We start from the raw sequence: 27,670 nt of genomic DNA, 5'->3' as shown, positions 1-27,670 counted from the left end.
TGAAAGAAAAATAGTCTTAAGTAAGCAACCTGTAGTATTTATTCAGTAATTCTGTAAAAGGGATATAAGCAAATGTAAAATATGAAATTAAAATCCTGTATTATCTGAAACAAAACAGAGGGAAGATGAATGAAGAGCTTTAACAGGACTGAAGTCTGCTACTACATTGTTTACTCATTAAGCACACAAAATATCAGTCTGTATTGAGAAGAATTATAATATGCAACTTACTTGATTTATAGGAATTTGTCTTTAAACATTAATTTTTCATTGTGGATCTGTATGTACAATATTTAACCCCTAAGAACCCTGACCAAGAACTGCATTTGGCTGTGTGAAGGGGAAGATCAGCTGCAAGAGCAGTATCCTTTTCAAGGAACACTCCTCTATTAATATCTTTTGAAGATATATACAAAGATGTATCATTCCCCTAGAAACATAATTTATTCTGTGTCTTGCTGCTTTCACAACTGCAGCTTATGAATATAATTTATTTTTTTAGAAATTAAACCATAAGCTTTGAAACTCAAATTTATCTCATTATGAACATTATATCTGCCATCTTAAGATTCTTCATCCTGCAATCTCATGATATTAAGTCCATATCCACACTCTCTCCACCTATTTAAACAGAGCCAGCTGTCCTAACATCATCCGAGAGCCCTGTTCCCATTTACCCTCAGACCCACTGCTTTCTGCTCTTTCTCCTCTCCTTTCCCTGGTTCTGTGACTCAGTGGCTCTGCTTTCTTCTTCCTGCTCTCTGTATATGTTCTTCATCCATTTGAAAACTATTTTTAAATCCCTCTGAGGACTTGCCATGGCTGCCTCCCAACTCTCTACACTCCATTTTAACATCACCCACAATTTCCAAAATAGGCTCTCCTCAAACTGAATCTGGGGAAACTGAGCGGCCAGTCTAGGTCCCGGATCTCGCTCCATCAGAGGAAAAACATGTTGTCTATTTGTAGGCATGGGAACATTTTTATGGATAAAAGGAAAAGGCTACAGGTAAGAGTCTAAATGAAGGACCGAATCTCTAGTCCAAAAATGACATCTGTAATCCTATTTAATCTTATGCAGCCACAGGTAAAGTACCAAGGAATAAATCCCTATTTTATCCATATTGTGAAAATACTGCACATTTATCAAGTGTTTAGTTGTAATATCCTGAAAGTTAAGAGACTTCAGATACTTACTGGAAATGAAAGGGCTATTGTTTTGCATTGGGAAGTGTAACCATTCGTGACAGAGCAAGAATCTGTAGGTTGCAGACCCTGAACATGAGAAGCTTATAAAAAAAGACATATATATACATTACCAAACGTAGGGTGGATAGCTAGTGGGAAGCAGCCACATGGCACAGGGAGATCAGCTAGGTGCTTTGTGACCACCTAGAGGGGTGGGATAGGGAAGGTGGGAGGGAGGGAGACGCAAGAGGGAACAGATATGGGAACATATGTATAACTCATTCACTTTGTTGTAAAGCAGAAACTAACACATCATTGTAAAGTAATTATACTCCAATAAAGATGTTAAAAATAAATAAATAAATAAAAATAAATAAATGCAAAAGTTCAGAATATACCACAAAAAAAAAGACTATGCTTTTAAATGTTTGACATAAATTAACACGGCTCAATAACAAATTCTGGAGATATCTATTCCTTTAAAGCAAAGACTCTCTTTTTTCCCCAAAATCAATATTTTTAAAATAAATATTTGCCTCTACAGGATTTAGAAAATAAAGATGGATAAGCATTTTCTACAGTATATTCTTTCTCTTTCATTTACTGAATAATTTCAAAATTCCTCTTCTTATGTGGTACAATATTTAATATTTTTAAATGAAAAAGAGAGGATTAGAAATATTGATAGAATGGTGCCATTTGTTTTAAAATAAAGAATATAATATGTAGATATATACAGAGATGATAGATAGATAGATAGATAAATGGATAGTGTCATGCTTGAATATAGAGAAAGTATTTCCTGAAGAAAACTCAAGAAGTTGATAATCATTATTGCCCTAAGAAGGAGACTCAAACACTGGAAGATAGAGGGAGACCTACTTTCCACTGTCAACATTTTTGTACTGTTTTTTTATATATTCTCACTGAGAGACAAATTGAAACACAGACAGACAGATGGACAAATACATGTGTGTGTACACATACACACACACACACACACACACACACAAGGTGGATAGGTAATCCTAATCCTGAATTCAATTTATGGTTTATGTGACCTATTAATCTTGTAAAAATATGGGTCACTGACCTTGAAAGAATTAGCAAGTGTGAACTACCTTGACTTATTAAAGGAGTCTTTAATTAGATAAATTTGTATTCTATTCCCAAATGGATTGAAATGTTGAAGAAATGACTTTAAACAGAAACTAAAAGAAAGTATTTGAGAGCACTTTTCAATAAGATTTAAATTGATTATAAGATTAAAAATATCATCCTCCATTGAAATAAATTTTCTTGAATTTAGCAGGTAACCAAGCAACTATGGAAAGAGTATTTTCTTAATTAAAAATAGTATGGTCTACAGAGGACTACCAATTGAAGCTGATGACAATTCTAAATATATTAACCATAAGGACAACTTTGATGATGATTGCATGAAATTTTATGAAAAAATAAATATAAGATCACACTGAAAAATAAAGACCAATAATACCAGAAAAATCTTCAGAAAAATACCAACAACCTGGTATAAGAGACAAGTATAATTAAGAAATTGATTGGGCTTCCCTGGTGGAGCAGTGGTTGAGTCCGCCTGCCAATGCAGGGGACACGGGTTCATGTCCCAGTCTGGGAAGATCCCACATGCCGCGGAGCGGCTAGGCCCGTGAGCCATGGCTGCTGAGCCTGTGCATCCGGAGCCTGTGCTCCACAATGGGAGAGGCCACAGCAGTGAGAGGCCCGCGTACCGCAAAAAAAAAAAAAAAAAAAGAAATTGATTAACGTTAATATATATACAAAGAATAATTGTTTAATTTTTGCCAAAATTTACATGAATATATTTTAAAGATTTTTATTCTTGAGAATAATCTTTTTTTTAACAACTTTATTGGAGTATAACAGCTTTACAATGGTGTGTTAGTTTCTGCTGTATAACAAAGTGAATCAGCTATACATAAACATATATCCCCATATCTTCTCCCTCTTGCATCTCCCTCCCACCCTCCCTATCCCACCCCTCTAGGTGGACACAGAGAATAATCATTAATAGAGCTATTTGTGATCTATTATCTATTATACAATAAAACCAATTTTGGCTGACAAACATATATTTCAAAATACTATCTAAAATTACATAATTCCAATGGCTTTTACTACCTTCTCTTACTCTCAAAGTTGTCCTGGCTTACAGGATATATTACATAGTCACACTGGTGGGAACAAAACCAATGATGTTGATCAGCGCAGACACATTGAGACCTAATTTAACTACGCCTTAAGTACTTGACTTTCTTATTCTCACTCACTATCTATTAAAATAGATAATCTGGAAGATGGCGGTGTGGGAAGATGCCGAGTTAGCATCTCCACACAACTAGAGCACCTGCCAGCCACTGGGGGGGGGGGAGGGAGTCTGATGCCCAAGGAGACAGGAGGAACCCCCAAGTGAACCAGTAGGACATGGGGGGACTAAGGGAGGAGGAGAAGTGGAGGCCAGACAGGATTGGTGTCCCTGAGGCCAGGGAGATCAGGAGAGGCAGGCAGGAGGGGCCCTCTGGGAGGAGAGGAGCAGAGGGCATCTGTCCTGCCCACTTGGACACAGGGAGCCTGCTGAGCTCCAGGCTGCCCTCCTGCCCTCCAAAGACCCCTCCAGTCTGCATGGGTCCTTGGCCGGGGAGAGCAGGAGAGGTAGACGGGGCCATCTGGGAGAAGCAGGAGAGGAGAAGAGTGCATTTGCCCTGCTGGCTCGAGCCCAGGAAGGCTCTGGGGCTCTCAGGTGAGGTTCCCCCACCCTCTGATAACAGGGGACAGGGGCACACCTGGGCCCCTTCTGTTCAGGTGAGCGTAAGTCTCACCACCCCAAAGACCCCAGGGCCTTTCCAAGCCCTGTGGGTCCTAAGCATATGCCCCACCCACCACCAAAACCTCGCTCTTGCTTAGGCCCCATCCTCCACAGCCAAGCCCTTTCCCCCCACTTTTTTCTTCTTTTCCCTCCTCCTCTTTTTTACTATTATGGTACTGTTGTACCTTCCAGTTATTGTTTCATCTATATTTTTATTTTTATATTCTTTCTAACATATCTGTTAGTTTACTAGTCTAATTTTATTTTTTAACCTTGTAATTGTTCTCTTTTCTTTTTTTTTTTTTGCCACCCCACATGGCTTGCAGGATCTTGGTTCATGAGCTGGGGGTCAGGCCAAAGCTACTGTGGTGGGAGCTCAGAGTCCAAACCACTGGACCAACAGAGAACCTCAGACACCAGGGAATATTCATCAGCGTGAGATCTCATAGACATACTCATTTCGGAACCAAGATCCAGGTCTACACAAGGGCCTACAAATTCCAGTGTTGGAAGCCTCAGGCCAAGCAACCAGGAAGACAGGAACACAGAGCCACTCAAAAAAAAAAACAAAAAAAATGAAACGTCAAGAAAATATATCACAGATGAAGGAGCAAGGTAAAAAACCTACAAGACCAACTAAATGAAGGGGAAATAGGCAATCTACCTGAAAAAGAATTCAAAGTAATGAGAGTAAAGATGACCCAGAATCTCAGAAAAAGAATGGAGACACAAATTGAAAAAATAGAAGAAATGTTTAACAAAGATCTAGAAGAACTAAGTAACAAACAGAGATAAAAAACACAATAACTGAAATGAAAAATACACTAGAAGGAATTAATAACAGATAACTTAAGCAGAAGAACGAATAAGTGAGCTGGAAGACAAAATGGTGGAAATAACTGCTGAGGAGCAGAAAAAAGAAAAAAGAATGAAAGAATTGAAGACAACCTCAGAGACTTCTGGGACAACACTAAACTCACCAACACTCAAATTATAGGAGTTCCAGAAGAAGAAGAGAAAAAGAAAGGGACTGAGAAAATATTTGAAGAGATTATGGTGGAAAACTATCCTAACATGAGAAAGGAAATAGTCACCCAAGTACAGGGAGCACAGAGAGTCCCATACAGCATAAATTCTAGGAAAAACATACCAGAGACATATTAATCACACTAACAAAAAGTAAATTCAAAGAAAAAATATTAAAAGCAGCAAGGGAAAAACAACAAATAACATACAAAGGAATTCCCATAAGGTTATCAGCTGATTTTTCAGCAGAAACTCGGCAGGCCAGAAGGGAGTAACAGAATACACTTAAAGTGAAGAAAGACAAAAACCTAAAACCAAGATTACTCTACCCAGAAAGGATCTCATTCACATTCAATGGAGAAATCAAAAGCTTTTCAGACAAGAAAAAGCTAAGAGAATTCAGCACCACCAAAACAGCTTTACAACAAATGATAAAGGAACTCCACTGGTGGGAAACACAAGGAAGTAAAAGACATACAAAAACAAACCCAAAACAATTAAGAAGATGGTAATAGGAACATACATATCAATAAGAACCTTGAATGTAAATGGATTAAATGGCCCAACCAAAAGATACAAACTGGCTGAATCGATACAAAAACAAGACTCATATATATGCAGTCTACAAGAGACCCACTTCAGACCTAGGGACACATACACACTGAAAGTGAAGGGATGGAAAAAGATATTCATGCAAATGGAAATCAAAAGAAAGCTGGAGTAGCAATACTCGTATCACATAAAATAGACTTTAAAATAAAAACTGTTATGAGAGACAAGGAGGGACACTACATAATGATCAAGGGATCAATCCAAGAAGAAGATATAACAATTGTAAATATTTATGCACCCAACATAGGAGTACCTCAATACGTAAGGCGAATGCTAACAACCATGAAAGGAGAAATCGACAGTAACACAATAATAGTAGGGGACTTTAACACCCCACTTACACCAAAGGAGAGTTCATCCAAACAGAAAGTAAATAAGGAAACACAAGCTTTAAATGATACATTAAACAAGATGGACTTAATTGATATTTATAGGACATTCCAACCAAAAACAACAGACTACACTTTCTTCTCTAGGGCTCACGGAACATTCTATAGGACAGATCATATCTTGGAACACAAATCAAGCCTTGGTAAATTTAAGAAAACTGAAATCGTATCAAGTGTCTTCTCCGACCACAATGCTATGAGGCTGGATATCAATTACAGGAAAAAGTCTCTAAAAAATACAAACACATGGAGGCTAAATAATACACTACTAAATAACCAAGAGATGACTGAAGAAATCAAAGCAGAAATTAAAATACCTAGAAACAAATGACAATGAAAACAGGATGACCCAAAACCCATGGGATGAAGCAAAAGCAGTTCTAAGAGGGAAGTTTATAGCAGTACAATCCTACCTCAAGAAACAAGAAACATCTCAAATAAACAACTTGACCTTACACCTGAAGCAATTAGAGAAAGAACAAAAAACCCCAAAGTTAACAGACGGAAAGAAATCATAAAGATCAGATCAGAAATAAATGAAGGAAATTATAGCAAAGATCAATAAAACCAAAAGCTGGTTCTTTGAAAAAATAAACAAAATTGATAAACCATGAGCCAGACTCAACAAGAAAACAAGGGAGAAGACTCAAATCGACAGAATTAGAAATGACAACGGAGAAGTAACAACTGACACTGAAGAAATACAAATGATCATGAGAGATTACTACAAGCAACTATATGCCAATAAAATGGACAACCTGGAAGAAATGGACAGATTCTTACAACAGCACAACCTTCCGAAACTGAACAAGGAAGAAACAGAAAATATAAACAGACCAATCATAAACACCAAAATTGAAAGTGTCATTAAAAATCTTCCAACAAACAAAAGCCCAGGACCAGATGGCTTCACAGGTGAATTCTATCAAATATTTAGAGAAGAGCTAACACCTATTATTCTCAAACTCTTCCAAAATATAGCAGAGGAAGGAACACTCCCAAACTCATTCTACGAGGCCACCATCACCCTGATACAAAAGCCAGACAAAGATGTCACAAAAAAAGAAAACTACAGACCAATATCACTGATGAACATAGATTCAAAAAACCTCAATGAAATACTAGCCAACAGAATCCAACAGCACATTAAAAGGATCATACACCATGATCAAGTGGGGTTTATTCGACAAATGCAAGGATTCTTCAGTATAGGCAAATCAATCAATGTGATAAACCATATTAACAAATTGAAGGAGAAAAACCATATGATCATCTCAATAGATGCAGAAAAAGCTTTTGAGCTTTTTTATGATAAAAACCCTCCAGAAAGTAGGCAAAGAGGGAACTTACCTCAACATAATAAAGGCCATATATGACAAACCCACAGACAACATCATTCTCAATGGTGCAAAACTGAAACCATTTTCACTAAGATCAGGAACAAGACAATGTTTCCCACTCTCACAGCTATTATTCAACATAGTTTTGGAAGTTTTAGCCATGGCAATCAGAGAAGAAAAAGAAATAAAAGGATTCCAAATTGGAAAAGAAGTAAAACAGTCACTGCTTGCAGATGACATGGTACTATACATAGAGAATCCTAAAGATGCTACCAGAAAACTGCTAGAGCTAATCAATGAATTTGGTAATGTAGCAGTATACAAAATTAATGTACAGAAATCTCTTGCATTCCTATACACTAATGACTGCAACAAAAAGAATAAAATACCTAGGAATAAACCTAACTAAGGAAACAAAAAACCTTCATGCAGAAAACTATAAGACACTGATGAAAGAAATTAAAGATGATACAAACAGATGGAGATATATACCATGTTCTTGGATTGGAAAAATCAACACTGTGAAAATGACTATACTACACAAAGTAATCAACGATTCAAAGCAATCCCTATCACACTACCAATGGCATTTTTCACAGAACTAGAACAAAGTGTCACAATTTGTATGGAAACACAAAAGACCCCTAATAGCCAAAGCAATCTTGAGAAAGAATAATGGACTTGGAGGAATCAGGCTCCCTGTCTTCAGACTATACTGCAAAGCTACAGTAATCAAGACAGTATGGTACTGGCACAAAAACAGAAATATAGATCAATGGAACAGGATAGAAAGCCCAGAGATAAACCCACACACATATGGTCACCTCATTTTTGATAAAGGAGGCAAGAATATACAATGGAGAAAAGACAGCCTCTTCAATAAGTGGTGCTGGGAAAACTGGACAGCTACATGTAAAAAGAATGAAATTAGAACACTGCCTAACACTACACACAAAAATAAATTCCAAATGGATTAAAGACCTAAATGTAAGGCCAGACACTATAAAACTCTCAGAGGAAAATATAGGCAGAACACTCTATGACATACATCACAGCAAGATCCTTTTGACCCACCTCCTAGAGGAGTGGAAATAAAAATAAACAAATGGGACTTAATGAAACTTAAAAGCTTTTGCACAGCAAAGGAAACAATAAACAAGATGAAAAGACAACCCTCAGAATGGGTGAAAATATTTGCAAATGAAGCAACTGACAAAGGATTAATCTCCAAAATATACAATCAGCTCATGCAAGTCAATACCAAGAAAACAAAGAAACCAATCCAAAAATGGGCAAGACTTACATAGACATTTCTCCAAAGAAGATATATAGATTGCCAACAAATATATGGAAGGATGCACAACATCACTAATCAATAGAGAAATGCAAATCAAAATTACAATGAGGCTAGGGGCAAGAGGGGAATAAAGACACAGACCTACTAGAGAATGGACTTAAGGACATGGGGAGGGGGAAGGGTAAGCTGTGACAAAGTGAGAGAGTGGCATGGACATATATACACTACCAAAGGTAAAATAGATAGCTAGTGGGAAGCAGCCACATAGCACAGAGAGATCAGCTCGGTGCTTTGTGACCACCTAGAGGGGTGGGATAGTAAGGTGGGAGGGAGGGAGACACAAGAGGGAAGAGATATGGGAATATATGTATACGTATAACTGATTCACTTTGTTATAAAGTAGAAACTAACACACTATTGTAAAGCAATTATATTCCAATAAAGATGATTAAAAAAAAAAACTACAATGAGGTATCACCTCACACCAGTCAGAATGGCCATCATCAAAAAAATCTACAAACAGTAAATGCTGGAGAGGGTGTGGAGAAAAGGAACCCTCTTACACTGTCGGTGGCAATGTAAATTGGTACAGCTACTACGGAGAACAGTATGGAGGTTCCTTAAAAAACTAAAAATAGAACTACCATATGACCCAGCAATCCCACTACTGGGCATATACCCTGAGAAAACCATAATTCAAAAAGAGTTATGTACCACGATGTTCACTGAAGCTCTATTTACAATAGCCAGGACATGGAAGCAACCTAAATGTCCATAGACAGATGAATGGATAAAGATGTGGCACATATATACAATGGAATATTACTCAGCCATAAAAATAAACGAAACTGTGGATTATGGACCTAGAGACTGTCATACGGAGTGAAGTAAGTCAGAAAGAGAAAAACAAATACCGTATGCTAACACATATATATGGAACAAAAAAAAAATGGTCATGAAGAACCTAGGGGCAGGACAGGAATAAAGACGCAGACGTAGAGAATGGACTTGAGGACACAGGGAGGGGGAAGGGGAAGCTGGGACAAAGTGAGAGAGTGTCATGGACTTATATATACTACCAAATGTAAAATAGCTAGAGGGAAGCAGCTGCATAGTACAGGGAGATCAGTTTGGTGTTTTGTGACCACCTATAGGGGTGGGATGGGGGGGTGGGAGGGAGACGCAAGAGGGAAGAGATATGGGAACATATGTATATGTATAGCTGATTCACTTTGTTATAAAGCAGAAACTAACACACCATTGTAAAGCAATTATACTCCAATATAGATGGTAAAAAAAAAAAAAAAAGAAAAAGATTTTTCTATAAACCACTACCAGTCAAGAAGAAAGTGAAAGCTGTGCCACTCTCTTTAAGAAGAAAACTTAGGAATGACTGTGTAGCTCTTTCTTTGCTTTGTAAGTGCTGGCTATAAAATTATAATTGTTGTTCAAGTTCCTTAACCTTCAGCACGAAGGATTCTATTTCAATAGCATGTTCCAAGGAAGGTTCCCTTTGAGAATTCTACAGAAGGAAGAAAGCACAATTAAATGAATACATGAATCAGTAGTACAGTAAAAGAATAATACAACCTGGCTACATGGGGTTTCTCTTGGGATCACAAGGAAGGTTCAATAGGAAAACTATAAATTAACTATATGAAATGAATACATTTACTATATCAATTTACTACCCTATATACATTTATCCATCTTTATAGAACCAAATCCAACATTCCTGCTTTCAAGAGACATAGTATAGGAACAATGGCTACCTTCTTATAGTAAATCAAACCAGTTCTATATCCAAAGTTAAAATACTAGAAGCAAAGCATACTCTCTTTAATGTCAGAAGATAGCCACCACCTCCATTCTTTAGAAGTACATTTATTAATATAGTGAGTAATTAAGCAAGAAAAAGAGAAAGAGAAGGAAGGAGGGAGGGAGGAATGGAAAAATTTGTTGAACAAGCACCTAAATTAAAGTTCAGCCAACTTTTTCTATAAAAGACCTGAAAGTAAATATTTTAGACTTCACAGGCCATATAGTCCTTGTCTCAGTACTCCACTTAGAATGCAAAAAGAACTACAGACAATAACAAGGAAATGGACATGCCTGCACTGCATCCTGTAATTTCTATTTACAGACACTGACATTTTAATTTCATACAGTTTTCAGATGTCACAGAGTATGATTCTCTTTATTTTTCACCCAGCCATTTTTAAATGTAAAAACCATTAGTAGCTCTTGGTCTGTACGAAAACAGGTGGGCCAGATTTAATGAACCTGCCCTAGATCATTTTAACCGTAATTAAGCCCAAGAAGTAGAATGTGGGTGGGTGTGGGTGTGGGTGTGGGTGTCTGCGTGTGTGTCTGTCTGTCTCTCTGTCTTTGGGGGTGGAGTGATCAGAGAAAGGTGATGCTGAGGAAGGGGAAGAGAATTTTACTTTTTATTTTGACACATTTCCACCCTTTAAAAATGTTTTACCATAATCATGGATTAATTATACAATTTTAAAAATCTAACTATTAGATAAATATAATCTCTAATGGCCTGTTTTCCTATTTTGGACATGGTAAGGTAAGAGGTTTTACAGAGATACTATAAAGAATCATCAAACTATAAAAATGTTAAATTTTAAAACAGCATTTTTTATTTCTTTCTCTCTTTTCCTTTTTCTCTCTCTCAGGAAAAAAAAAAAAAAAAAAAAGGGTGGGGGACCTGCCCTCTTTAGCTGTTAATTATACTCCTGTAAAGAGAGTAAACCTGAGGAATTTCTATTTGTTTTATATCTAATCTGCAAGCCTCACTGACCTTTCATCAAGAACAATGGTGCACACACAGTTCCTACATTCATACCTGTTCCTTCCCCACTCTCTCCACCATTTCTTTTTTTTTTTTTTTCTGGGTGTTGAACTCCAGCCAAACATTAAATTACCTTGGGAAGCAAAAGGTAGACAAGGAAAAAGCACAAAAGTGGTATTTGGCCTCATTCTATGAGGACACTCAATCCTAATTTAGAGAAAGAAAAAGGACACTTTTTTTTTTAGTGTGAGAGCATAAGAACTGGAAAGAAGCACGGATTTTTCAGACAAGGCTGTTTTTTAAGTTTGCAGGTGGACCGTGCTCTTGTTTCAATGCTGTAGATCAGGTGTACGTGTGCCTGGGTGTGTCTATAAATCCACACCCATTTTAAACCAGAAATATCCAGAATACATTTCCAGCAAGAGCACTGACAAGTTCAGGTAAGCAAGCAAAATTTCCAGATTACTTAATCAGTGGTCAAGCTCAGTTATATTTAAAGGATCAAATTATCGCTGTACAAAAGTGAGGTCTTCAGTAAAGCAGAGGGCAAGTTCAATGAAATGATATTTTTCTTCTTTTAATGAACTAAATTTCCTTTGTTGGCTTCATACTTTTATGCTTTATGCGTATTGATGATATTATAATAAACTAACATTCACCAGAAGTGACCCTTTAAAAATTATGCTGCAAGTAACTGCTGTTCCTCCCTGTTATTTTTTTTAATTGAAGTATAGTTGATTTACAATGCTGTGTTAATTTCAGCTGTGCAACAAAGCGATGCAGTTATACATATATATACATTTTTAAAAATATTCTTTAGGGGCCCTGTTCCCCAGGAAAGAGCACAAAGGAATGGAGTGGGAGTTTGGGGTTGGAAGATACAAAATGGTATATATAGAATGGATAAGCAACAAGATCTTACTATATAGCACAGGGAACTATATTCAATATGCTGTGATAAACCATAATGGAAAATATTAAAAAAGAATGTAAAATCTCACTCCCAGTTTTCTTTTATAGAGAATTTTTACATAATATTTAAGTAAATGACTTACGTTAAATTACTTTTGAAAAGTGAAATACTGTGTCAGAAAATGCTAACTATCCGTGTTTGTAACACCTCATTGTAGACATGTGGTTATTTGCCTTCGGAGGGCAATGTGAGCTGCTCCAGGGCCAGGACCATGTCGTATTCATCTGTGTCCCCCAAGGAGCTTTACCCATGCATCTGATACTAGAGGATCATAACTAACTCATGTTCTGTTTACCAGGGAAATTACTGTTCATCCAAAGATAATAATATATAAACTGATAGGCTTTGTCATAGAATATATTTACTATCTATTTTACAATTTATCAATGTCAAACAGAAAACAAATATTTTGATTTTTAAGTAGAACAATCTGACAATAATACATAGCAACTTGAAATTTGAAAAAAATATTCTGCTCCTATTCATTCTAAATTTAGCAGCTTTATAATAAGAAGATGGTGAAGTTATAACTTCTCTCTTTTGATATAGACTCTACCTACTAATCTGTCTCTCTCATAAAGAACTTTTCCTAATGCTTCCTCCAGATTAACTTTTTCTTAACTCTTTACTTCTAGAGATCCCTTGGAGAATCTTAAGGCAATTAGGGGCTCTCTTCCCCAGAAAAGAGAACAAAGGCACATAAAATTTTACATACAATTCAGGGATTTTTGCGACTCCAGTAGCTCCATCATAGACCTTCTAGAAGCTCACTGGACCCAAGTTAAGACCCTACCCTAGATGGCTGCTTCAATTTTTCCACTGCAACTTTCACTCTGACAGAGTCGGCCCTCCCCACGTTGGACTTTGTGTTCCAGAGTCAGCTGTCTTTATCCCCTACTGAAATCTACCCTTTCTTTGTTTCAGTCTTTATGGTACAAGATGACGCCCGTAAGGTAAAAGATGGTATGCTGAAATGTTTCTCAGTATTAATAAGTTAGAGGAACTTAAACTGCGATCCTTATCAGCACCATGGTTATTGTTTAACAGGGTTTCTCAATACAAAATAATTTTAAAGTGGGACCCTTGCAGATTAGGAAAGAAAATAATTTAAATAGGACCAAACTAACCATTTTCAATCCAGGAAAGGACTGAAGGGATGTACTGCTGGCTAGATAAAGATACTAAAATGAGAGGAATGAATTTTAAATAGGGCAGGGTTGTAAATTTAAGGGCAAAAGGCTGAGTAAATGATGGAAGGATGAAAAAGATAAGCAACTGTAGAGGAAATGAAGAGCAAGAACCTCCATATTCTGTTTTTCCTCTCAGTTCGAATTTAAGCAGTATTTGTTCATGCCTAATCTTACTGTCTTGGCAGCGTTAAAATGTCATTTTAATCTATTAGATCAAGAAGTCTCAAAGGGCAAAGAATATTTATGCATGACAAACGTCACCTTTCCATTGCACTTAGCAGTTGCAAGGCCTTTAATCAATATCATCTTATTTGAGTTTTAATGCAGTTCCATGAACACTAGAATACTATCAGAAGGAGGCTTTGGGTGCCCTGGTCCAGTTCTCTTTCAACTTCATTGCACTACTCCCAGGATGCCAGGAATGTGGCTTTTCATCAAGTGGACATCTATCGAGTTGATTGTATTTTTACAATAATTTTAAAATAAAATGTGAAAGTTCTAGGTGGTTGTACCATGTCAATTCACACAAGCAGAGAAATCTGGAAGCACAGGTTCGGTTTCTTAACAAATATCTTAATGACAGCCTGAGGTAACCTACCAGATTCTGACAATTATTTTTTATCATCCAGTTGCTTCTGAGGGATTCTTGAGAAGATAGGATGTTACACTCAGCTTTGGCCCTCTGTCTCTTACTCATCACCGTTTCTTCTAACCTGGCCAGCGCAATCAAAAAGGGACAAAGACCTCCTCAGACACTCTCAAGAGGTACTGGAATCTCATTTTATTTTCTGAACTCAGTCATTCGGATTGTTTTAAAATTCATCATCTCTTGCCTGTAGTCTAGTTATAAAGCCAACTCAATTAACTGAAATTTTTTGTTGTGTTATCACTTTAAAATAGGAGAAAAAACAACAACAACAACATAGAGGATCAGTTAATTTTAAAGAATGAGCCAAATGAAATGAAAAACAACAAATTCGCTGCATCCTCTATAGAAATAGTGGAGAACTGGTTTCACTGCCTATAACTTTGGTAACCAGAGTCCTGCAAAATGCTACTGATTGATATCTTATATTGATATCCTAAATGCAATCAGGATTCCCTCAAAATCTGTTCCAGTGCCCTGTCCTCTCTTTATTCAGGCAATAATTTGGAATGATTTTACACTGGGGTCCCCAGAAAATTATACTTTATCTCTACCCTCCAAGAATTTTGGTTAACCAAGTGTTTGCTATGCTGACTCCAGAAAACAGCTGCAGTATTTTTAGAGGACATAATCTAGATCTCTCATTGGCTACATTGAAAACATTTCTATTTTGTACCAACTGTTTTGCTTTGGCCTGAGAAACAATTATATGTTCATCGGCAAAGAAATAATTCATAAAGAAAATTCTCAGAATTGATTCCTACATTTCCAGCTACCAGAAATGGAAAGAAAATCATTTGTCTCCAAATAGCTAATTCTAAATTAGTAACACAAACCAAAAAACACTTGGAATGGTAATGTGACTGGAGCAAACAAATGGAGATCAACTATAGCATAATTTCAAATTTTAAAATATTGACTTTCTTTCCAAGTTAATTCATTCCTTAACAGATGTATTGGGTGCCAGCCAATTGCCCGTCAGTGTTCAGCCAAGAAAATTAATTCTACTTCAGTTTAAAATCACAGAAACTATAAGTCTAAAAAAATCAGTAAGTTTTTGCAAAATAAATAAAAGAGGGAAATATTTTCCTAAGTATAATTTATCATGTACCTCCATATATACACACAACAGTTATAAAACAATGAACTCAGTAGCCTTAAAGTGCCAAAGATCAAATTCACTGCCCTTAAAGACCCTCGAGGGCTGAGTTAAGCAGCATGCTGTAACTATAATTAAGGTACCAACATGCTGTGTATTCACTTCCAAATGTCCATTAAAACTATTTGGTGAATTTTATGAAAAATATACTCAATACGTACAATAAATTTTAAACAACGTGATGAGTCTGTTATTTCAGTTAAACTATTTCAATAGGGGAGATGACTGATAGCAGCTGGGAACTCCATTATTCAGAATTGGTTTGCATTTGCTTAAGCCTTTATCTTCTACTGGCACATAGAAAGCAACTGAGAATAAGGATTTAAGGTAGGGGTGAAAGGGAAATTTGACTACAGTGTACCAAGTAGCATATGGAGCCTCTTAGAGTGCAGAGCAGCACCAGTTAAACAGAGACAGTGTTAGGGAGAAAAGAGAGTATTAACTGGAAAAAGGTAAGAAATGTTTCAATAAAAAAGTGAACCCCAAATCTTAACTTCCTTTTAAACCAAAACTGCTCTGCACCCAGCACCTGGTCCAGTGCATGGCATACAGTAAGTACTCAATAAATACATACTGGAGAATGAATAAAATCTCAGAAGATAAGTAAGCATAGCCAGTAATGGATTATGAATTAGGAATTATGATAATGAACAGAGAACAATAAGACTGTATTGTCTTACCTTCATACACCCAGTGCTAAGTGGAGCAAGGCATATAGCAGATGTTCCTTCAATATTTGTGGAACTAAGTTAAACAGGAGCAGAGGACAGTAATTCTTCCCACTGCTGACATTCTGGCATTGAATGATATTTGCAACAGAATAGGGAAATTAAGTAGGAACCTAATCTCACTGGCTGTTTCCAAAATAACTTTTATCTAATGCAAAACGTGGCATAAACTTACTACATGTGTTTGAGCAAAGTTGTAAAGAAAGTCTTTCAGGGTTATTACCGATAGGAAGTATTCCTGCTAAGGTTGGGGTACTAAGCTAACGTAAGATGTCTTCCAATGTCAGGATTCTAAAGTCAGGCAAAAACAAACCAACAACACTTCTGGTAAGAGTGTAAAATAATGCACTCACTTGGAAAAACTGTCAGAAAGTCAAAGTTATAGTTACCATTTGATCGAGCAATTCCACTTCTAAGGATTTTACCCAAGAAAAATGAAAACATATGTTCACAGTAAGTTTGCACTCAAATGTTCATAGCAGCATTATTCATAAAATCCAAAAAGTAGAAACAACCTAAATGTCCATCAACTGACGAATGGATAAACAAAATGTGGTATATCCATAAAATGGAATAATATTTGGCCCAAGAATGAAGTCCTAATACATGCCACAACATGGATGAACCTTAAAAACATTGTATTGAGTGAAAGCATCCAGTCATAAAATACATCACATCTTATATGATTCCACTTATATGAAATGTCTGGAATAAGATAATCTATAGAGACAAAATAGATTAGCCATTTCTTAGGGTTGTAGGAGATGAAAGAATTGTGTGGTGATAAAGGGTACAGGGTTTCTTTCTGAAGTGATGAAAATCTTCTAAAATTGATTGTGGTGATGGGTGCACACTATGTAAATATACAAAAAATATATATACTTTCAATGGATGAACTGTATTGGCATATGAGTTACATTTGAATAAAGTTATTATTAAAAAACAAACAAACCAAAACCCAACTGGCAAATATCATGGGATCATGATCCTGCTTCATAATTCTGCTTCATAAGTCCTGGACATCTTTAAGCCACAGTATCAAAACCAGGAACTCCAGTCTGACAACATAATGAAACTTATGAAAAAAATCTGCGTCCAAAATAGTCTGCAACTATTTCTATTTTCAAATTAATTCAACCTTTTTCATCCATTGACTGAGACATTTCCTGAAAATACTTAGAAATATTTCTGGATGTTTTGTGCATTCTTCGCCTCAGTGGTCTTATTCTTCAATCTCTAATACACATTCCCAACTACTCACATCATTTCTTTAAAGGATAGTGGGGGGACTTCCCTAGCGGCGCAGTGGTTAAGAATCTGCCTGCCAACGCAGGAGACACGGGTTCGATCCCTGGTCTGGAGGGATCCCACATGCCGCGGAGCAACTAAGCCCGTGAGCCACAACTACTGAGCCTATGCGTCACAACTACTGAAGCCCGTGCGCCTGGAGCCTGTGCTCCGCAACAGAAGAGGCCACCATAAGGAGAACCCTGGGCACGGCAACAAAGAGTAGCCCCCACTCGCCACCAACTACAGAAAACCCATGTGCAGCAACGAAGACCCGACGCAACCAAAATAAATAAATAAATAAATAAAATTGATTCTTTAAAAAAAGATAGCTAGTGGGTTCTCTCTTTACTCGTTCTGTTCTGTTTCTCTCTCCTCCACTCTCTTGGATGCTTCCAAAACAATGGTTTTACTGAGTCTCTCAACCATGAAATTCCCACGCCAGAATTATTTTCCCTGTTAAAACTCAAAGCAAAATTTGAAATTCTTTTTTTTCCCAATGATGTGTTATGACTTTGAAGGAGTCAACATCTCTTGGCACTCAACATTCAAGGACACTGCTCAGTATAGCCCAAATTATTCCTGATAGATTTACAAAGTATGCAAAGATTAACTGTTATTTCCTCCTGTACATTCTGAAAGTGAGAGCTCTTGCATGGTCCAGAGATGTCCTTTCAATCACCACTAATCAAAATAGCATCTACTGAACACTTACTGGGTTCAAGGCCATGGGCCTTAAGATTTAAAACATAGTCACAAAACCTCAGTAATATCACCTGAAAGGACACAACCTCTTTGTATCTAGTTATAATTATGTATCCTCCATACCTTATGTCAGAGAACTGCTTGGTAGCTTAAATATCTGTAGATAGATACCTGCTTATCACAACCCCAATTCAGAACTCTTTGGTAGTCCTGAGTTAACACATTGATTTTTCTCTTCTGTTTAGGATGGGGAGATGACATCACTTGGATGCAGACTTATGAGGAAGGTCTCTTTCATATTCAAAAAAGGTAAAACACCTCTCAATTAACTTTGACAGATGATACAGATACCTCCTCATAGGAGAGCCAAATACTAGCATGTTAGCTTTTCAGAGGATACAATAAGAATTTGCTCTGATATTGTATGCTGTTTGGACTAAGTGTTGCTATTAGAATTTTTTAATAAACAACAACTCTAGACACTTTTGTATTAATTTCTTAATTATCCAAGCAAGATTTTTTATCTGAGGAATAATTGACTTAACATTATATTAGTTTCAGGTATACAACTTAATGATTGGATATTTGTGTATATGCAAAATGATTACCACAATAAGTCTAGTTAACATCCACCAAGCAAACTTCTGAATATAAATTGTATAAACAAAACAGCATCACTCACTGGGCATTATACAAGCTTAAACAGGAACCTGACTTATAGCAGCACTTCTCAAAGTGGTCTGATCATCAGAACAACTCAGAGAGCTTTTTAAAAAATCCATATTCAGGGTCAACTACTTACTGAGTATCCACTTCTATGTGCCAGGCGCTCAGTGACCAAGAGTGACGTGATTTACTAAAGATCTACTAAATCTTTGGGGATGGAGCTGAGAAACCTGTACTTTTAAAAGCACCCCAAGAATTTATCAAATATCTAAAGAATGTTCAGTTCAACTCTTTGAAGAAAAAGAAAAGATTCCAAATAAGAATTGGGTAAAACACTCTCAACACAGGACAAATATTACAAAAAAAAAGAAGTCTACAGAATAATCTTATTTCCAAATAGAAATGTAAAAAACAAACAACATATTGGCAAAGAGCAGACAGCAGAACACTTAAAGAATATACCCTAATAAAGTGAGATTCAGGCTGGGAAAGCCAAAAGATTCAAGATTAATAAATCTACTAATTAATTTAATATTTATAAGGACACAAATCATACAAGTATCTCCTATCTCCACAAATGCTAAAAAAGCATTTAATAGAATGCCAAATCCATATTTGAAGTTAAAAAACTTATCGATCTCAGCAAAAAAAAGTCAACATCATGCTTACTGAGGAAAAACAAAGTATCCCACTGATGGATTCTTTAATCACCACAATTACTAACATTGTTCTGGAGATACTAACCAATGCAATTAGATGAGAAAAACTTACAAAGGAGAGAGTGAAAGAATCTTCATCTGCAGCTGATGACTGTGTTTTTGAAAAATTTGAGAATCAGCCCAAAGTATCAGAACTATGAAGATTCAGTTAAATTAGATGAGACTAAATTAATACCTAGAAATCGACAGCATTTATATATATATATATAATCAAAATAGTTAAAGACACTTATAAAATACCTTATATAAAATAGCAATAAAAAAAGATGAAATATCCCAGGATAAACTTGACAGAAAATGTACAAAATCTGTATGAACTAAATGTACTAGTGAGGAAAAAAAAGTACAAACCTCTGTGAAGGGATATCATGTTCTTGGATAGGAAGATTCAACATCGTCAAAATGTCAATCCTCTCTACAGTTCAAATATTTGTTAAGACAATCACAATATATTAGTACAAGTTTTTAAGTGATTTTAAAATTGAAATGGAAACATAGACAGACAAATAGTTAGGAAAATTCTGAAAAGAAATCAGTGGGAACTAGCCCTTAACCAATATGAAACATTTTAATAACACAGTATGTTACCAGTAAATGAATAGAATGGAGAGAACAGAAAACTGGATACTACAGAAATTGTTTACATGATTAAGTGGCATTTTGAATCAGGAGTAGGAGAGATAGAGTATGTAAAATAATTGTTAGAATTTGATAGCCATTTGTGAAAAATAAAAAAATTTGGACCTATACCTCACATTTTACATCAAAATAAATTATAAAGATTAATTATAAGAATGAAACCATTAAGGTGCTAGAAGACACTATTACTAAACTGTTATTTCTTTAAATTCTTGGAGTGGGGTACAATTAGGGTGAGGCATGAGGGATGTCTAGGATGCAAAAACAAAGCACTTAATTTTTTTTTTCTTTTTTTTTGCGGTACGCGGGCCTCTCACTGTTGTGGCCTCTCTCGTTACGAAGCACAGGCTCCGGACGCGCAGGCTCAGTGGCCATGGCTCACGGGCCCAGCCGCTCCGCAGCATGTGGGATCTTCCCGGACCGGGGCATGAACCCGCGTCCCCTGCATCGGCAGGCGGACTCTCAACCACTGCGCCACCAGGGAAGCCCCAAAGCACTTAATTTTGGTGCCCTAGATGCTACTCTTGCCTCACCCAAGTCCTCCTTTAGAGTTGAGTATGGCCAAAGGAAAAAAAAAGAAGAAAGAAAAATCCTAAAATAAATAACTAATATTTTTGATTATGCAAATTTCTGCACAACCAGAAATTTATCATAAGCAAACGAAAAAGGCAAAAAATACAAAACAGAAAACTATAGCACATATTACAAGAGTGAATTTCTCTAATATACAAAGTACTCATATAAATTTACAAGGAAAAGGTCAAGTCAATGACCTTGAAAAAATGAACATAAGATAGGAAAGATAGTTCACAGAATAAAAAAATTAGTAACCTAAACGTATGAGTAAGATTATTTTTTTTACAGCTTTATTGAGATATAATTTACATAAACATTGTGCAAATTTAAGGTTGAGAATGTGATGATTTGATGTATGTATATATTGCAAAATGATGACCACAATAAGGTTAATTATCACCTCACATAGTTAACGTGTGTGTGTGTGTGTGTGTGTGTGTGTGTGTGTGTGTGGTGAGAACTTTTAACATGTACTTTCTTATCAGCTTTCAAGTATACCATACAGTATTGTTAACTCTGGTCATCACTAGATTCCCAGGACTCACTCATAACTGGAAGTGTGTACCCTTTGAGCACCTTCACCCATTTTCCCCACCTCCCAATCTCCACCCCAGGAAACTACCAATCTACTCTCTGTTTCTATGAGTTTGGTTTTTACTTTTTTTTAAATTCCAGATTCTACGTAGAAGTGAGATCATACAGTATTTGTCTCTGACTTATTTTACTTAACATAATATGCTCAAGGTTCATTCACGTTGTCACAAATGTACTGAGAGTCACTTAGGCTGCTTCCATGTGCTGGCTATTGTAAATAATGCTGCAATGAACATGGGGATGCAGATATCCCTTTGAGAGAGTGAAATAGTGATTTCATTTTCTTTGGGTATATACCCAGAAGTAGGATTGCTGGATCATGTGGTGACTATTTTTTATAAGAAAGTAAAACCACATTAACTTCCCTCTTTCACCTACTGGTTAGAAGAATTAAAAGCTCAATAACCAGTTTTAGTGAGGGTAAATACTTACCTCTCACATGATCAGAGAGAATATAAATTGGTACAGCTTCTAAGGAGAGTATATACAGTGCATCAAAAATTATAAATGCACATACTCTGATGCAGAAACTCCACTTCTGGAAATTTATTTACAAATATACCCACCCATGTGGGGGTGGGATAGGGAGGGTGGGAGAGAGGGTGATGCAAGAGGGAGGAGATGTGGGAGCATGTGTGTATGTATAACTGATTCAGTTTGTTGTAGAGGGAAAACTAACACACTATTGTAAAACAATTATACTCCAATAAAGATGTTAAAAATATATATATATATACCCACCCATGCGCAAAATTATATGTAACTAACATCATGTTCACCAAAGCATCTTTTTAAATGTCTGAAAACAATCTAAACATAAAAAATTGAAAAGAATTTAAATATCTGTTTTGAGGAGACTAATAAAGTAAAGATGATCCATTTAATGGAATATTATACAAAAGCACAAGGGACTAATATCCAAGATATACCATTATGCTAAAAAAGCCAAATGCAAATACATGTGTATAGCGTGCTAGTATTTGTATTTTTTAAAAAGAAATTATATATATATATATATATACATATGGACATGCATATTAACATACACCATTCATAATCATATACATTTACATAAGTATATATACAAGCACATGCATATGCACATGTATATTTTGTTATATGACCTGAAAAACTCTGGAAGCAAACTTAGAAAATGGTAACACTGCTTATTTCTTGAAGGCGGGAACGGGAGAAGGAATTTTTACTTTTTTAACTTTTGAATTTTAAACCATCTGAATTTGTAACTTATTTTCAATAAAAACCTGTAGAATTTTAAAAGATAATTCACCAAATGATGCTGATAAGCAGCTAGGCTTGGAAGGCTCTGGTTTTAGAGCATCTCAGAAGTGCAGCTCCCCAAAATTTTTACTCTTTCTCTCACTCGAATTTCTCATAATCTGATGTGCTAGTTCATAAGATTATTTTTCCCAATTTAAAATGCTTTATTTTTTAAATTCTTTTTAAAATTCTTTTCCTATTTAGGTTATTACAGAATATTGAGCCAAGTTCCCTGTGCTATACAGCAGGTCCTTGTTGGTTATCTATTGTAGTGTGTACATGTCAATCCCAAATTCCCAGTCTATCTCTCCCCCCACCCTTCACTCCTGGTAACCATAAGACTAGGGACCACCTGTTTTATTGATAATTTGGTCTGTGAGCTAAGGATGATTTTTACATTAAAAGAATGTTTTTAATCAAAAAAAGAAAAATATCTTGTGACACATGGAAGTTACTTGAAATTCAAATTCCAGTGTTATAAATTAAGTTTTACTATAACACGGCCACTCTCACCTTGTTGCATGTTGTCCATGGCTGCTTTCATGCAATAACAGCAGAGGTGAGCGGTTGTGAACAAGACCACATGGACTGCAAAACCTCAAATACTTACCATCTTCCTCTTTGCTTTAAAAGTTTCTGAGACCTTTTTCAGGTGTTCCTACTTCAGTGTCTGCCAGAAACAGAAGCTTTTCCTAAAACTGATTACTGTCTTGGTTTGACTGTCTGAACAACCCATTCAAAGCTGAACTATTAAGACTGAGTATTCTGTGGTCTTGAGACATTTTTCCTTGGACTCCAGTTGGCCAGAAGTCTGATGGAGAAATTAGTTTTCCAAGAGTTACATCAATGTCTTTCCTTGCAAAGAGTTATCCTTATTTCCACCTGTTGTGCTGGGAAGAAAGGGTAGCAGCTCAGGAAATCAGAATGACTCATGCCCCTGAATTGTTCTGCATCACAGGACACCTCTATCTACCTAAGTGCAATCAGAGAAAAAGTTATCTAGTAAAAGAATTACTACTTGGTGCTTAGGAGGTCTAAGTTCTGTATGTGTCTCTAAAGAAATGTCAATGAATATTCTTAGGCTCAGTTTTCCACTAATTAAAAAGAGGTAATAATATTTCATTCATTGGATATCTAATCTGCTTTTTCACCAGTAAATGTGAAGTTGTTGGCAAATGTTAGCTTTTTATGTTATAAATTTTAAGAGATAAGTGGTAGGATTTATTCCTACCTAAAATTAACTTACATTCTAAGTTTGAGGATTAAATGAAATTATTTACACTTCAAAGTGTGTAATTTAACACTTTTGAGACTAAAGCTTGAAAAAACAGGATTATTCAGTAACAAGTATTTCATATGATTACGTCTGTTGTTTTTAAAAAGATTTATTCATGATATGTATACACTCGTCTATCTCTTTCTGTACCTAGCATCCTTGCAAAATTAAAGAAACATTTTTAAAAACATATACCCAGGACTGGGCTTCCCTGGTGGCGCAGTCGTTGAGAGTCTGCCTGCCAATGCAGGGGACACGGGTTCGAGCCCTGGTCTGGGAGGATCCCACATGCCGCGGAGCAACTGGGCCCGTGAGCCACAACTACTGAGCCTGCGCGTCTGGAGCCTGTGCTCCGCAGCAAGAGGGGCCGCAATAGTGAGAGGCCCGCATACCGCGATGAAGACTGGCCTCCGCTCGCCACAACTAGAGAAAGCCCTCGCACAGAAACGAAGACCCAACACAGCCAAAAATTAATTAATTCATTAACTTAAAAAAAAAAAAACATATACCCAAATCATAATTATTTTGTCCTTCACTGTAGTTCTAATTTTTCTCGTATTCTAGACAGCAGCGTAGTCAAAGAGCTACCACCAAAACTTTTCTTCAGAGTTAAAATCAAAATGACACTGAAAAATATATAGGAAGGGAACTCTCCCTGAGACTGTTGGTAATTGTAAGTTGTGACAAGAATAAAAGGTTGTGAAAATGGTCAAATATTAATAGACTTTTTGAAAAACTAAAAACAAAAAACCTAAGTAAAAACTTCGACACTTCCAAAATTTTATATCAGATGTTCATTGGAAATGAATACTACTACCTTGCTCATAATATCCTTTCATCTATGGAGACAGAATTGACTTTTATTTTTCTAACTGTACTACAGTACACATAAGAACGACCCGGTAAGCTTGTTAAGCTAAGGATTCCTGGACCTCACCCCCACAGATGCTGATTGAGTGGGCCCAAGAGGGAGCCTGAGAATTTACATTTCTAATGAGCTACACTTCTGGTGACGCTGATGCTTCAGTGCTGAGACCATGTTATGACTAACAGGACTACAGACTACAGCGCCGTGATTTGTCAGGCTGAGATTTTTACTTTATGTCTCATAGAAAGTATGAGAATCTTAAATCTAATTTCACTGTACATTTTGACTTAAATTAATCACTTGGCTCAATTCCACACTCTCTCTGTTTAGTAACAAGCCACTGATGGTTATTCATCACTTGGAGGACTGCCAATACTGCCAAGGTAATTTTTGCTCCTGAGATCTTATTGTATCTCCAATATGAAGTAGGAAAGTGACCTGGTTACAAATTGTTAAGAAGGCACTCAGGAAACTCTCCCCCAAAAAAAGGGACAACTGCTAGAGTACCACCATTTTACTAAGGTGCCTAAAGACTACAATGATTGTTAGTAATCTAAATATATTTATATTATATGTCCTTTAGAATTTTATATCCTTCTTCCTCCCCTGCCCCCCCCCACAAAAAAGGTAGGAAAACTGGCTGAAAGAAGATGCTGTTTTAACCAATGAGTCAATGAATTACATGACATTATAAAACTGGTGATTTCATCAATGTGATTCTCTCTTGATGTCTTCTTGAATAGACTCTGTCCCTCATTGCTTTCCAATGAGAGATGAAGTGGCAATGAGCCAATGAACTATTTACATCCAAGTTACAGATGCAAACAAATGCAAAATACTAGCTTAATTTTGCTACATTATATTGAAGGCGTCTTGATCCTTGAAACTAATTGACATTATGTTTTCTCCCACAGCACTAAAAAAAGTGTTTGCCCAAAATAAAGAAATACAAGAAATGGCTCAGAATAATTTCATCATGCTGAATCTCATGGTACATGACCTCTACAATGTTTTCTTAATACCTCAATTCAGTGGAAAAGCTGAATCTCTTTTTTTATCTTTTTTTAAAGACAAAAAGAGCTATAAAGTATTAGTGGATATAGAATGTTATATAGAATTGTAAGAGGCCAAAATATACAACTTACTGAAAGGCTTGTTTACATAAAATATTTTTAAATCAACTGTTAAAAACAATCCAATCCAATAACATTTTTTTTCGTCTTTTTCCTAGCATGAAACCACTGATAAGAATTTATCACCTGATGGACAATATGTGCCTAGAATCATGTTTGTCGGTAATTAATTGTATAATCTCTTTTCATCAGATTTAGAAAATCAGTAGCCGTCTTGCTTTTGTTTACTTTTAAATGCTAGTTCAAGTACTATTCCTTTTAAAGGGAAGTCTTAGTAACCCAGTCAATAACAGTTCTTGTTAGGTCAATAATCAAACTCATATATCTATAACTTGCAACTTATACATATTAAATTTTAATTTTTAAATTAACTGATGCTATGAAATCAATATCCCAATGTAGTTTCAGTATCGTTCTCTAAACTATTATATGTTGACAGAGACCTGGGACACACTAAAATGAGAATTCAGATTAACTCATAATGAATTCACATGTATGCAAACTGATTTTGCTTATAAATTTGCTTAACGTTTGTTTTAGAGTAAGAGGCAAGAATAATTTTCAGAATATTTTAAATAATATGTAAGGGACTTCTTTTTTCTTGGCAGATCCTTCTTTAACAGTCAGAGCTGATATAACTGGAAGATACTCAAACCGATTATATACATATGAACCTCAGGATTTACCGCTATGTAAGTATTCACAGATTATCTTGAACAGTGACACTAGCAACACCTGACTGTTAGAAGGGTCACTGATACCCTACATGGGTGCTTCCCCACAAACAGTGCTACTCACACATCACACTCCCTGGGGCTGGTAGTGGTGATAATGGTTAAATGGAAACTCTTAGCTCCCATCAAAATCAGAATTTCTGGGGCACCTCAGAATTTCTTTTTTCAACAGGGATCTCTAATAATTCTTGTGATCACTAAATGTTAACACCACCAAAAAGAATAGAGTACACATGAAAATTAAACCTTAAGAAAGCCAGTCCATTCTTCTGGTATGAAAGATTATATGTGAATTCCTCAAAGTGACCATAATTAAATCTCTCTTCCTTTAATGCCTATAAGCAAGGAGATACAGTCTGACTTGGGACTTTCATTTTTACAACATTCACTATCAACTATGCTTAATAAGATAGCTATGCCTGTCATATCCAGAAATACTGCTACAAAATATTCAGTTAACAAAACAGATACTCCCTCAAAATCCCTTTGATAAAATTTTTTAACATTAAGTTAATTAACCAGCTCTGAATGGTCTAATCCTTAAATTTACACGTACACTTTTATCATAATATTCTCTAAGGTTGCAGATAAATCCCCAAATCTTTATAGCTGTTAATTTTAATGGATCAATTTTAGATTCAGGGATTAATTTAAAAATTTGATACTCTCATTTACTAATAGAATAATATATATTTACTTCTATTACAGTGATAGAAAACATGAAGAAAGCATTAAAACTTATTCAATCCGAGTTATAATGTATTACCTCTAAGAGGTCAAATGTCACGAAGAAAAACTTCTGGCTAATTGACTAATACTAATGAGCAGGTAAATGAATTTTGTAACATTACCATTTAGATTTTTAATGTGTTTGAATATTCTTAGGAAGGTAAAATTATATTTCAATAAATATCAAAACCGGAGCATGACAATATTGTGGTTTGATTTCTGCCTGCATCGGTAGCAAAGAAACCTTGCTGATAGTTATAGTGGAGACAG

The 27,670-nt window shown here is 35.9% G+C and overlaps 1 protein-coding gene across 1 annotated transcript; it reads left to right on the top strand.

The window, feature by feature from the left end:
* Positions 1 to 14,322: 14,322 nt before the first annotated feature.
* AGR3 (anterior gradient 3, protein disulphide isomerase family member) lies at positions 14,323 to 27,429 on the top strand. Its single transcript, XM_059074985.1, has 7 exons — positions 14,323 to 14,428; positions 18,434 to 18,497; positions 25,135 to 25,187; positions 25,719 to 25,795; positions 26,036 to 26,099; positions 26,546 to 26,629; positions 27,380 to 27,429. Exons 1-7 carry the CDS (start codon positions 14,323 to 14,325, stop codon positions 27,427 to 27,429), a joined length of 498 nt encoding a protein of 165 aa, XP_058930968.1.
* The last annotated feature ends 241 nt before the right edge of the window (positions 27,430 to 27,670 follow it).

The sequence above is a fragment of the Kogia breviceps genome, chromosome 9 (genome assembly GCF_026419965.1).
Source record: "Kogia breviceps isolate mKogBre1 chromosome 9, mKogBre1 haplotype 1, whole genome shotgun sequence".
NCBI classification, from domain to species: domain Eukaryota; kingdom Metazoa; phylum Chordata; class Mammalia; order Artiodactyla; family Physeteridae; genus Kogia; species Kogia breviceps.
This window is presented reverse-complemented; position numbering and strand designations above follow the sequence as displayed.

Bases quoted from the DNA above. Each gene is read 5' to 3' on its own strand.
- AGR3 (XM_059074985.1), top strand. From the start codon at position 14,323: ATGTTACACTCAGCTTTGGCCCTCTGTCTCTTACTCATCACCGTTTCT. The intron at 18,498-25,134 runs GTAAAACACCTC...CTCTCTGTTTAG, and splicing joins CTCTTTCATATTCAAAAAAG to TAACAAGCCACTGATGGTTA. The intron at 26,100-26,545 runs GTAATTAATTGT...TTTTCTTGGCAG, and splicing joins GCCTAGAATCATGTTTGTCG to ATCCTTCTTTAACAGTCAGA.